At 50.3% G+C, this 13,583-nt stretch overlaps 3 protein-coding genes across 4 annotated transcripts in view; 1 reads left to right on the forward strand and 2 right to left on the reverse strand.

Moving 5' to 3' along the window:
- The window catches only part of Tspear (thrombospondin-type laminin G domain and EAR repeats), a 172,923-nt gene that overhangs the window by 64,543 nt on the left and 94,797 nt on the right, over positions 1–13,583 (reverse strand). The gene's annotated exons all lie outside the window — the stretch shown is intronic.
- On the reverse strand, positions 4,433–5,434 carry LOC120098855 (keratin-associated protein 10-11-like). Its single transcript, XM_087598692.1, has one exon. The coding sequence runs from the start codon at positions 5,380–5,382 to the stop codon at positions 4,615–4,617; it is 768 nt and encodes a 255-aa protein (XP_087454818.1). The 5' UTR covers positions 5,383–5,434; the 3' UTR covers positions 4,433–4,614.
- On the forward strand, positions 8,811–9,962 carry Krtap10-10l2 (keratin associated protein 10-10 like 2). Its single transcript, NM_001109590.1, has one exon. The coding sequence runs from the start codon at positions 8,811–8,813 to the stop codon at positions 9,528–9,530; it is 720 nt and encodes a 239-aa protein (NP_001103060.1). The 3' UTR covers positions 9,531–9,962.

The following is a 13,583-nucleotide window of genomic DNA, read 5'->3' on the forward strand; positions in this document are numbered from 1 at the left end:
TTCAGCCTTCTGTGACCCCTATAGGTCACTGGTTACCCCAGGTGTGGGTAGACAGTGCTTCAGTCGCCTATAAGCCACCCCATCAACTGTTCTTTTTGATCTCTCTAGGGCCACACAAGTGAAGCCACACCCATAGCTCCAGACCCTGGGGCCCCTGGGCCTGGGCTGCCTTGTGAGTCCTGCCTATGGGATGATTCAGCACAGGGTATACAGAGAGGAAGCTATAGATTCATCTGGAAATAAAATCATTGTGGGGCTAAAGGGACTTAGGACCAGGCATAGCCCAGCACCCTCCACGAGGACATTGGGACATAGGAATATAGAGACATAGGGACACGTCTCTACAGGCTGCATTAGGTCTCCGCTCACAAAGGGCCATGGATATCAGCTCTCTCTGACGTGGAGAAGACCTGGGCTGCACCTGGTGCACTAGTGAGTGAGCAAGGTGTCACGATCTGGAAACTTCCGCTCTGAGTAGCTGTAGCAGAAGCCAGGGAAACCTTGTTCAGTTGACCGTTATCCCCAATGAAGCAAGGATGCTAATGTCCGTGTCCCTATCCCACCCCAGACACCACTGGCTGGGCCATGCCTTCCCTCACTGAGCCCTTCTTGTGCCCCAACTTCGGCCTGCATCTATCTGTACCCAGAACCCCCCCGGGGCCAGGCTGTACATCAGGGTCTCAACCTTCTCCCAGTCTCAACCTTCTCCCTCAGAACAACGGTTTCCACCATTTCCTTCAGCAACCCTCAACCTCCCACACCAGGTACCCCCCACATCCCTGCTTTGGGGACCTCTGAGGACACATGTCCAGTCAGCAAGTCAGACTGTACGGACAGCTGTGCTCCATTTTTGTTGAGTAAAAGTTTCTGTGTCGCTCTGTGACGTCTGAATCCTGACCCACTCTCTTCAGGGGCAGCTGCCCAGAGCTTCCTCACAACTGCACTGTTGTCTGTCTCTGCCCACTACTACATTAGCTATTACCTGAGGAGAAGGGAGGCAGGGTTTGAAGGTGTAGCCCTTCACTCGGGGGAAGGGCAAAGCTGAGCTCAGCTGCAGCAGCAGGCACTTGAGGCGCCTGCTCACATCTTAGCAGAAGCAGAGAGAAGACAGGAAGTGACGTCGGGTTATGACCCTCAAGTCCCGCCCCCAAGATACTCCCTCCAGTCAATTTCTATCTCCTAAAAGTTCTTCATCCTCAAGTCCCGCCCTCTAGGGAGCTACTTCCTCCAGTCAATTTCTATCCCCCAAGGGTTCCACAACCTTAGCCTCTGTAACCTGCAGGGACATCGCTCATCCAAGCCACAACCCTCGCTATGGCTTAGAGTCATCTCTCCACAATGCCAGCACGTGCCTATGTTGGCTTTCTATAGCCAGCTCTCGCAGGAGCTATGTCTCCTGCATTGAGCTGGTGACTGACAGTGTGGGCATCTTGTGTGGCTTTTGGTGACGTATCAGCTCACAAATCATACGCTTATTTTTCTTAAATCCGGTTTATTTGTATTTATATTATTAAAGCACGCGCTCTTCGTGATTCCTGGATGCCATCCATATTATCAACATAAATACGGCCACCTTCTTCCCATTTTCGTCAGAATCGAGCGGAATCCTTAATTTTAGCAACGCCTATATTATTCTTTGTCTTCGGTGACCCTTTCTGATAACTTAGCTCAGAACCGCACAAACTATCCCTTGGCTCCCCATTGAGGTTTGAGTGTGAAATGTCCCCCAGGGCTTTCGTGTTTGAACATTGGGTGAGTGGCTGGTAGTGCTGTCTTGGGAGGTTGTGCAAAGTCTGGGACAAGGAGTCTGGTGGCAGGGGAGGGCCTGATAAGGATTCCAGCCCCCGAACTCTCTGCTTCTTGGTTGGCCTGCACAGGAACAGCAATGCATTCCCACCACCCTGACTTCCTCAGCCTTGAACTGTGGCAAATCAGGGCAAGCCTGTCTTCCCTTAAGTTGCTTCTCCCCAGTGTTTCCTCACAGTGGCGAGCAGCAGACGACTGGAAGCCTCAGTTTCCATTCTCTAACATTTCGAGTCATCGCTTGATGGCCAGAGTCATCCCACCTCCTGGTGGATACTTCCTTTTGCCTTTGGGCATCCTCAACCCACACCCTGCTGACCATACATGGGTGGGATAATTCTGGATTCTAGCCCATCCCAGGATTTTTGTGGCTTACTGTTAACACCTCATACACACAGGTCTTAGGGTCAAATAATGTAAATTCTCTGATCCTGTGTGCCTTTCTCAGGTTTGGTTGGCCACTCTGGGTCTTTGACACATCCCAGAGTCTTTAGAGCCAGCCCATCAAATTTGACAGCAAATCCTGCTAGGATTTTAACCGAGATTCCATTAAACCTGTAGATCTGTTAGGAAGGATCAGATGCTTAACACTGTGTCTTTGGGTCCTTGAACATGGTATGCCAGCCTCTCCAGTCGAGCATCTGGGATTTCTTTAATCTCTTCCAGAAATACTTTATATCTTACACGTATTTTTAGCCTGTTATTTCCTTTTTTTAGTTGATTGCTTGTTTATTTATCTCCAACTCACAAATTTATCTTTTTTCCCCCCGCCAAAGCTGAGGACCAAACCCAGGGCCTTGTGCTTGCTAGGCAATCGCTCTACCACTGAGCTAAATCTCCAACCCACAAATTTATCTTTATCTTTATGTCTGTTTGTTTATTCATTGAGATAGGATCTCACTACATATCCCTGGCTGATCTGGAGCTGGCTACGTAGACCAGGCTGGCCTTGAGTTCATAGAGATCCATCTGCCTCTGTGTCCTGATGGTGAGATTAAAGGCATGCACGATGGTACTGCACCATCTGCTACACATGATGGCGATTGTGTTGATATACGGTTCATTTCCTGATGTGAGGAGGGGGTGAGGCATGTCTCGTCCTCTTGCGTTCTCAGGCACCGTGAGATTGGCACCATTTCTCCCATAAAGGCTGGGAATCTGATTGTGAGGCCACTTGGAATTGGTGGCTTCTTTGTGTCTTAATTAGGGTTTTACTTCTGTGAACAGACACCATGACTCAGGCAACTCTTATAAGGTCAACATTTAACTGGGGCTGGCTTACAGGCTCAGAGGTCCAGTCCATTATCATCAAGGCGGGAGCATGGCAGCATCCAGGCAGGCATGGTGCAGGAGGAGCTGAGAGTTCTACATCTTCATCTGAAGGCTGCTAGCAGAAGACTGGCTTCCAGGCAGCTAGGATGAGGGACTTAAAGCCCACGCCCACAGTGACACACCTACTTCAACAAGCCACACCCACTCCAACAGAGCCACACCCACTCTATCAAGCCACACCCACTCTAACAAGCCACACCTCCAAATAGTGCCACTCCCTGGGCCAAGCATATTCAAACCATGACACGATCTCAAAGACCTTAGATGGTTACACGTGTCTACCCAAGCCTTCTCTACAGAATCTGCCATCTCCTAGAATGTAGGCAGAGCACTGGCCTCTGGGGACCCCTGCCCACCCCGGGCACCATCCCCTGTACTTCTGCCGGCTGGCTGGGAATCTAGACAGTAGCCTCCATTGAATGAGGCACTGAAGAGGGAAGTTTCACTCAGTGTGAACAAGTCTCCATGCTCTCGGGCCTAAGGCAGCCCACCAATGGCTACAACTGCTTATGTGGACTTCAACAATTGTATTAGCTCCTGGACCGGGTGGTATCATTTCCCCGCTATCAGGGCAGGCTAAGGCATTTCCCATTGAATGGGTTCAGGAGCTGTTTTAATTCAGGCACTGTGGGCCACACACTCAGCTTGTGACTGGTGCCAAATACATGAACACCTACTGCCGAGACACCTGCCTGTCCTAGAACAAGAACTTGACAATGGGGGCATCACTCTCCGTCCTTCACCCTTTGCAAGCTGAGCTCATCCGCTGATTGCTGGAGCAGAGTCAGAACCATCCTGGTGTGCTGGCACAGTTCCATCCAAAACAAGAGTCTAGGTTTCTGGAGACATCACAGACTTCCCGGTGTGCCCCATCGCAGTGTGCTTGCCTTTCAATGACAGCCCAAACCCTCCCACACATTGACGGTCTCTGCATTGAGACCCTAATGAAGTCCACAGGTCTGCTCACAGACACATGGCCCAGAGCTCATTCCGGTTGCTTGCACACACTCGCACCGCTAAACGGGACAGTGGCCACAGGTGAACTAAAGCAGCACTTGGCAGGCCCCTGAAGAGGTGTCAACTGAGCTGCTGGGGGTGGGGTGGGGGGCGCGCAGAGCATGGAAGGCCTGCTCTGGTTTGATTGGCATTATATAGAGAAATTGCAGTTACAACGCACGGCCACAGGGGGAGCTGTTCTCTGAACCGGCTCTGAATAGGCTCCAAAGGACAACGGATTGCTGGCTGCAAAGGGAGAATTAAGAGATACCAGTGAGGACCATGGGAGTCTACACAAGTTCAGTCTGGGTCTTTATTGTTCAGAAGACTCAAGTGTATTCAAAGGAGGAATGGTCTGGACAAGGTGAAATTGCTTGACCTGGAGAGGGCAGGGGCAGAGAGAGGAGGGCACTGCCATGGTGTGCTGTGGTGCAGACATTCTTCTGTGATCTCTAGGTCCCCAGCACTCACTTGGGGACAGGATCAGCAGGTGGACTTCTGTCCTGAGCAGGCCTGTCTGGAGCAGGCAGGGCGGCACAGCAGGGACACACAGGAGGCTGGGCGACAGCAGCTGGGCTGGCAGGAGGAGGCACAGCAGGAGGAGGTGGGCACACAGCAGGCAGGTCTGCACACAGGGCGGCACAGCAGGGACAGGCTGGAGCAGGGCTTGCAGCACACAGGCTTGCAGCACACAGGAGCACAGCAGGAGGGCTGGCAGCAGGAGGACTGGCAGCTAGACTGCTGGCAGCAGGAGCCAGAGCAGATGGGTGTGCAGCACACAGGCCTGCAGCAAAGGGTCACACTGCAGGGCTGCTGGCAAGAGGAGGAGGTGCAGCAAGAGGGCTCACAGCTAGACTGCTGGCAGCATGAAGAGGAAGCACCACAGCAGACCGGCACACAGCAGACAGGCTTGCAGCAAAGGGTCACACCGCAGGACTGCTGGCAGGGGGAGCAGGTGCAGCAAGCTGGCTGGCAGCTAGACTGCTGGCAGCATGAGGGTGTGCAGCAGGGGCTGGACACACAGCTCACTGGGGTGCAGATGAGAGTCAGGCAGGGAGCTGGGGCACAGCAGCTGGGGGCACAGCAGCTGGACTGGCAACAGCTGGGGACACAGCAAGGAACACAGCAGCTGGGCTGGCAGCAGCTGGGGACACAGCCACAGGGCTCACAGCAGCTCTCTGGGCAGTCATCCACCTGCCAGGAGGAGTTGGTGCAAGCGTCAGAGCAGACAGACATGGTGGAGGCGGCCATGGCGGGGTGGGTTGGAGGAGGGTGAGTGTGTGCTGAGTGAATGTGTGAGTGTGTGTGTATGTGAGGTGCTGAGCCCTTGGCTTTTATTCTCCTCCGTGACTGTCTCCTTCCTTGTTTGCTGATGCAGTCGTCTCATTAACACGTTCCTTGTTTAGCTGACAACTGTCTCTCATCTTGTAAACACCCTGAGTATATTCACATCTGTTGGTCTTCCTTATGGGTGGCCCCACTCTGAACTGGACAGGATGCATCTTTGCAAACAGGTTCCTTAGAGCCTGTGTGTCAAATGGTCCACATCTCCACTCCCTAGGACAACACCAGGGGTAGCTATGGGTTGTCACACCACAGGGGACCTGTGGGTTCCGTTTCTAGAGTGGGTTCTCAGTGCAGAGCATCTTTGAGTCTCAGCCTGCAGCGTGTGCAAAGGATCAAGTGATGTCGTCCAGTGACTGTGACACACTGTCGCAGACCCTACCCCTGGGCTCATGTGCAGCCTTATAATGTGGTGGGCCATGCCCTGTAGCAAGGGTCACCCTTGCAGCAGCTGCACCGGGGATGCTATGTCTTGGGAGAGCTTCTCCCGCTGTAGAAGAAGCTGCACCTTGCAAGCTTGTCCCTAGATGGGCTGCCTAAGGAAGATGAGGCTCCACGGCCAAAGAAAAACGGAGGCACTCGGTCTTAAATGTCTCAATGGCCACTCAAGAGGGAAGGGCATCTGCCCAAAGGAACCATCAGGGTACAGCTCCACAGAGCCAGGTGTGCTATAACGGATCTCCCAATGCACAGGCTATGAAGCAAATGTTATTTTGAGTCACACAGCAACAGGGGACACACACACAGAGCCATCTAGAAGTCTATTAGCTGTTAAAAGAAACAAATCTTTACAGGGTTACACAGAAGAAACTTCTTGAATTGAGCTAAAAAATATGTGGTGGGTCAGATATGATACAGTTTGTGTTGTCAAACTCTGTAAATGTTTATGCATATACACACATATTGTATGCATATGTAGAGGATGGATAGATAATGAATGGTGGATGGGTGGATGGATGAGCAACGGCTAAGTAGATAGTTGAATGGATAGATAAATGCATGCATGGGTGAGTGGGGAAATAGATCAATGAGCAATGGATGTGGTAATACATAGGTGAGTGGATGGAAGGATGGATAATAGATGGACAGATGGATGGATGAGGGTGTAGATGAGTGGATGAGTAGGTAGGTAGCTGGATGGACACATGGGTAGATGGATGAATGATAAATGGATAAATAGATGGATGGAAAGAAGGAAGAAGGAAGGATAGATGAATGAACAGATGGATGGGTGAGTGAATGGACAGACGGACAAGAGGATGGATGGATGGATGGTCAGATGGATAGATAAGTGGGTGGGTGGACGGATGGATGGTCAGGTGGATGGATGGATGGATGGATGATGGATGGATGGATGGATGGATGGTTGGATGGATGGATCAATGAATAGATGGATCAATGGATGGATTGTCAGATGGATAGATAAGTAGATGGATGAATGGATAGATGGATGGATCGATGAATGGATGGATAGATGGATGGACCAATGGATGGATGGATGGATGGATTGATAGATGGATCAATGGATAGATGGATGGATTGATGGATCGATTGACCGATGGATGGATGGATGGATGGATGGATGGATGGATGGATGGATGAATGGATGGTCAGATGGATGGATGGATGGATCAATGGATGGTTGGATGGATGGATTGATGGATGGATTGATGGATCGATTGATCGATGGATCGATGGATGGATGGATAGATGGATGGATCGATTGACTGATGGATGGATGGATGGATGGATGGATGGATGGATAGATGGATGGATCGATAGATCGATGTATGGATGGATAGATGGATGGACCAATGGATTGATGGATGAGTAAATAGGTGGTGGATGAGTGAGTGGTTAGATGGATCATAGGCATCCTTACCATTCGTGGATTCTGATTTTTTACTTCCTAACACTTATCTGCATCCCCAAATCTACTTGTGATCTTTCTGTAGCCATCCCTGAATATGCGCAGAACAGGGAACCTTGAGTCACATGTTCCCAACTGGGTGGGAGAAGGTAATAATAAGACTCTGCCTTCTGGTTCTGACTCATTCAGAAAACAAGCTTCAGCGGGGTCTCCTTGGCACCGTGTTTTCAGGGGTTGTGCTGTCATCTTGCCAGGGAATGCCCCTGGGCTGAAGCCCCATGTGCTGTGACGCAAGTGCTGCAGGTCCACAAGCTCAGGTTTAGCTCTGCTGCTGGTGTGAGGCCAATGGTAATGAGTCTGCCACGTGGATAGCTCAAGGACCACTGGACAGAAGCACATCAGACAAGCTCCTGTATGGCATATGTGATGACCAAAGAGGCTCATAGAAAACGGACCCTATGTGAACCCAGCAGCAACCGGTCAGCAAAATCACTGCCAGTGGCTCTCAGATCACAACGACTAGGTTGAGGAGACCGGGCTCTGAAAATATGCATTGCGCATGCGTGTGCATACATGTAGCGAGACACTGCGCATGCGTACGCATACATGTAGCAAGACTGGTCAGCCCCGGCATCAGATGAAGCCTAAATTCCAGATGCATCCTCTGTACTAGGTTCTGTGTATGAGACTTGACTTTAGAGCAGCGGCTATAGATACTCATCCCAGTGTGTGAAGGGCAAGATGGGCGACTGGTGAGCAGAGGGCCTGTGAGGAGAGTGGAAAGCACTGAAGAGCGAGACAGAGAGCTCCGTGGGTTCCTGGCCTTGGGGTTAGAACCCGAGAGGCTTGTTTTCAGGATGGGTCAAAACTGCTAGAAACCGATAGCCTTCTTGAACAGGGAGGGGGCAAGCTCATCATCCTGCAACCCTAAGGAGGGTTTGGACTGCAGGCACAGAGCAGAGCGGACAGAGTAGCACAATACAGAGAGGTGTAGGAGCTGAGGAGACACTATAGGTGTGGGAGTTATGAAACAGGCCCTGCACCCTCATGGCCTTGGATGGGTCACTGAACGCCTCTGATCACCGAACATTGTCACAAAGGGGGTACTAGGCTGAGGACGTCGCTCCACTGGCACTGATTCTTGCAGAGGGAGCGAGGGTCCTGGCAGCCATCTTGGCTTGATGATATCTCTGCATCCCTGCAGCTCACCTATGACAGGGCAACCTCACTGCTCACAGAGCCTCACCTAACGCTGATGCCACATCACTGCTCCCCGCACCACACGCAGGCAGGAAGCGGACCTGACAACACCGTCCCGGACAAACAAATACCCAGATGACAGCCAAGGGCTCACCAACAAGGAAGGGAGGGCAAGCCAACAACAGCACAGGGGGATAAAAGCCGACAGCCCAGCACCTCACAAGCTCACACTCGCTCACTCACTCCACTCCAACCCTGCTCTGCCATGGCCGCCTCCACCATGTCTGTCTGCTCTGATGCTCGCACTAACTCCTCCTGGCAGGTGGACGACTGCCCAGAGAGCTGCTGTGAGCCCTGCGGCTGTGCCCCCAGCTGCTGCCAGCCTAGCTGCTGTGTCCCCAGCTGTTGCCAGTCCAGCTGCTGTGCCCCCAGCTGCTGTGCCCCAACCCCTTGCCTCCTCTGCACCCCAGTGAGCTGTGTGTCCAGCCCCTGCTGCCAGTCTTCCTGCTGCACACCCTCATGCTGCCAGCAGTCTAGCTGCCAGCCAGCTTGCTGCACCTCCTCCCCCTGCCAGCAGCCCTGTGGTGTGACCCTTTGCTGCAAGCCTGTGTGCTGCACACCCATCTGCTCTGGCTCCTCCTCCTGCTGCCAGCAGTCTAGCTGCCAGTCCTCCTGCTGCCAGCCCTCCTGCTGTGTGACCCTTTGCTGCAGGCCTGTCTGCTGCAAGCCTGTGTGCTGCACACCCATCTGCTCTGCCTCCTCCTCCTCCTGCTGCCAGCCCTCCTGCTGTGCTCCTGTCTGCTGCAAGCCTGTGTGCTGCAAGCCCTGCTCCAGCCTGTCCCTGCTGTGCAGCCCTGTGTGCAGACCTGCCTGCTGTGTGCCCACCTCCTCCTGCTGTGCCTCCTCCTGCCAACCCAGCTGCTGTCGCCCAGCCTCCTGTGTGTCCCTGCTGTGCCGCCCTGCCTGCTCCTGTACCACTTGCTGAGGCCTCTCCTGCGGTAGAAATTCAGCTTCTGAGTGGACACTATTGTCATCCTGGAGCTTGTGAGATCCCTCTCCTCTGACCCCTGGCTTCTCTGCTAACAGTCAGCAACTGTCTACCTTGCTTCTCCAGGGTCTTACACGGAGGGACCTTGGCTGTCACCTGCTCACCCCCTCCCTCACGTTGGAAGAGGCCCCAGCTCTTACCTCATGAATATCCTAGTCAGGGTTCCTACTGGCCCTGCCAGGGTAGGGGGATCATGGCCCTCTATCATCCAGCCCTGTGTGTCACAGGGCTTTCAGAAGCTGGACTCTGAGCCACCTTCCAGGGTCTGTGACCGGGCTCAATTGTGCATCAGCCAACTCTGGCTCTTCTGGGTTCTCAGCCCCTCACCCACTCAGCTGCACAAACTACAATAAACTCCTGACAAATTAACCAAGCTTTTCTCCGTGTTCATAGAGCAATGCTTGTGTTCTCACCTCTGGATGCTCACGAGGGCACTGAGCCTGTCCCCCCCCCCCCCCACTGTGACAGGAGCCGGCATTCCTTGTCCGTGGTTATGTCCAGGGATACAATTGTGTTCAGGGACACCGGAGTGTGGTTCTGACTTTGGCACCTATCCTGGAAGTGGCTTGGCTACTCTCGATCTCGTTAAATGACCGCACCCTGGTAGGTGACATCCTAGGGGATGTTCTCTGTAGAGAGCTTGGGTCTTGGAGGTGTCTACCATATTGCCTCCCTGGCCTATGGCCTTTATAAAAACAGCATGACAGGATACCTGCTCTCCTGAAGGATTGTGGGAATTTGGTGCATGAGAGGAGTGTTTGATGACCAGGCCACTGACACTCTGGTCACAAGTCTAAAATCACACCCTGATAGGTGTGCTTGGGCCATCTATCCTTGTTTAGGGATGGTGCATTTCCCCTGGGAGAGTGTTCCCTTCTTCCCAGGACTTCACCCAAATCTCCTTTTCTTGGCTGGGGGCATCATCTCTGGCCTGCACCCATGGCCTGGTGCATCCTGTTGCAGTTAAAGCCATGCATTGGTATCTTGACACTAAATTGATGACACTAATAGATTAATAAATCTGCCCGCTCTAGCCCACAGCTCCTCAGAGCCCTTCATTTCTCTGCTATAGCATCATAGAGACATGGGTGTGGAAGAAGAAGATACGCTTTAGGAAGAAACCCTGGGCCCAGAAGGGCTCTCACAGTCTCAAGCCCCAGAGACATCCGTCCTGGACTCCGCCGGTGGCAGTTACCTTCACAAAGAGTCTATAACTGACAAAGGATTCAAACTTTGAATTTCCAGTAAAACAAAAATAAATGAACCAGCAAAATGGCAGAGGAACTTACAGAGGTGGCCTGTGGCCAAAGGTCACACAAGTTGGCCATCCCCACCCATGGCAAGAAGACTTAAATGAAGAAGAGACAGCTGACACCCTCAGAGTGGCAAGCGACCAACTGTCATCACAGCCACAGAGGACAGTCACCGTGGGGCCAAAGCACACAGAATGATTGAGAGACTCCCACTGACCCCTGCAGGGAGAGGGAGGGCCATTGCAGTTCTGTGTGTCTATGACAACACTCAGGGATGAACGAAAGTGTGCTGTCCTACATAGAGGTTCCCTCCGGAGTGGGCAATGCTCCCAGGAAGCCGGGCAGATCAGCAAGTGCTGAGCTGCGTCATCAGGGCTGCCGGGTTCGTGTGTGCTCGGTACATTATGATCTGTATCATCTGCTGCTAATTTATAATAAAGCACTAAGAGAAGAGACATTGAAACACCACTCTCTCAAACCACAGTTAATAAAACAAACCCATAACTATAAAAAGAAAGCCACCTTCGGGAAATATAAAGGCATTCTCTCCAGCAAACCCAAAAGTGGACGTGCTGTTTCCCAGAACACAGTTAATGTGGGAGAGGCGGGGCTGCGAGCAAAATCAAATCTTTAGGTAAGATAAAGGAACGAGGTTGAAGGTAACTGCGAGTGCAACCCTTGAAGTCACAAGAGCTTCCAAGATGAATTTCTCTAAAGGGGAATTTAAAATCTTATAAGACAACTGGGAGAGCCAGAGATGAATGAAGTATTGAGTTTGCTCTCCTGGAGTCCATATTTTTAAAATAGCTGGGTGTGCCAGTGTGTTCTGTAATCCCTTGTGTTTGGAGGGCAGAAGCAGGAGGTTCCCTGGGGCTTTCTGGCCAGCTAGTCTGTCTGAATCAGTGACCTCTCGGTTTAAGGGAAGATCCTATTTCAAAAAAGTCAGGTGGAAACGATGAAGCCAAATACCGATGTCAATCTCTCGTCTCTACACACACACACACACACACACACACACACACACACACACACACACATATGCACACACATACACATATACACACATACATACACACATATACACACACATACACACACACATATATACACACATACACACACATACACGCACATATACACACACATACACATATACACACATACACACATACACACATATACACACACATACACATATACACACATATACACACACATACACACACATATACACACATACACACACACATACACACATACACACACATACACACACATACACATACATACACACACACAAAATAAACAAACAAATAATTAAGGAAGGAATTGTAGAAGTAAACAAAACCAATCAGTTGTTTATAGAAAGACAATGACAGTTAAAATACTGGCAAATTCAGACCAGAAAAAAAATGATGATAATGATTAATCATGATAAAATAAATAATAAAATTCTGTAATATACATATTTATAGGATATTACATATACTGACTTCCAGGGAAAGGCGGCGGGTTAAGCACCACCTTCCCATGACCATGAGTGACTGGAATGAACGACTGCGGGAGAACAAGGGCAAAAGTCAAATGTTCAACTCAGTGACCAGCAAACCCCTTCAAGAAGAGGGAGAGAAAAGGCTCAGCAGTATTTAAAACCAATAGGAAACACCAAACAAAATCACAGGACTCAGTAAATGCCACTTACCAGTGACTGTGAATGTAAACAACCTCAGGTTAAATTAAAGACTCAGACCACTCGGTTACATCAGATGCTCAAGCTGATTGTTGTGGTCCAGAAACATCTTTGGGGCCAGTGAGCTGGCTCGGTGGGTAAAAGAGCTTGCCACTAAGCCTGAGTTTGATATTTGGGAACCACATGGAGAGAACCTACTTCTGCACACTGACCTACACACACACACACACACACACACACACACACACACACACACACTGACATGTGTACGCATACACAATAAATAAATAAATATTAAATAAATAAATGTAAGAATATATTGTCTTGATGCATCTATGTTCTGGTTTCTATTGCTCTGATAAATACTCTGACATAAAGCAAGTTATGGGAAGAAGGGATTTATTTAGCCTAAAATTTTAGCTTACGGTTCATCACTGTAGGTAACTTAAGATAGGAACTTTAAGTATTATATCCCTAGTCAAGAAATCACACACACACACACACACACACACACACACACTACACGGTGAGGGAGGGAGAAAGAAAAAGAGAATATAAACACATGAATCCTTGCTTGCTTTCTCCTCTTTCGTGTAATTCAAGATCCCCTGCCTAAGGAATGGTGCTGCCCACAATGGGCTAGCTCTTCATACATCCCTGCCTAAGGAATGGTGCTGCCCACAATGGGCTGGTTCTTCATATACCAATTAGCAATCAAGACAACTCTCACAGACAAGTTCACAGGCCAATCTGATCAAGGTAATTCCTCATTAAGAATCTCTTCCCTGGTGATCTTAGGTTGTGACAAGTTAATACTTACTAAAACTAACCAGTGCAACTCAGTTAAAAAAAAAAGCAACCATGACTGTACATAATAAAGGGTCATACATGCCCAGATACATGGATGTGATCATTGATCAGTTCTCTCCAACAGATGATCCTTGAGGCAAAATATGAGCAAAGAAAAGTCACAGTTAAAATGCACCACAGATCAAATGGCCTTAACAGGCACCTGCAGAGTGTTCTACCTGACAGCCATGAAATGCA

Source organism: Rattus norvegicus, chromosome 20, assembly GCF_021556685.1.
Source record: "Rattus norvegicus strain SHRSP/BbbUtx chromosome 20, alternate assembly SHRSP_T2T, whole genome shotgun sequence".
NCBI classification, from domain to species: Eukaryota; Metazoa; Chordata; class Mammalia; order Rodentia; family Muridae; genus Rattus; species Rattus norvegicus.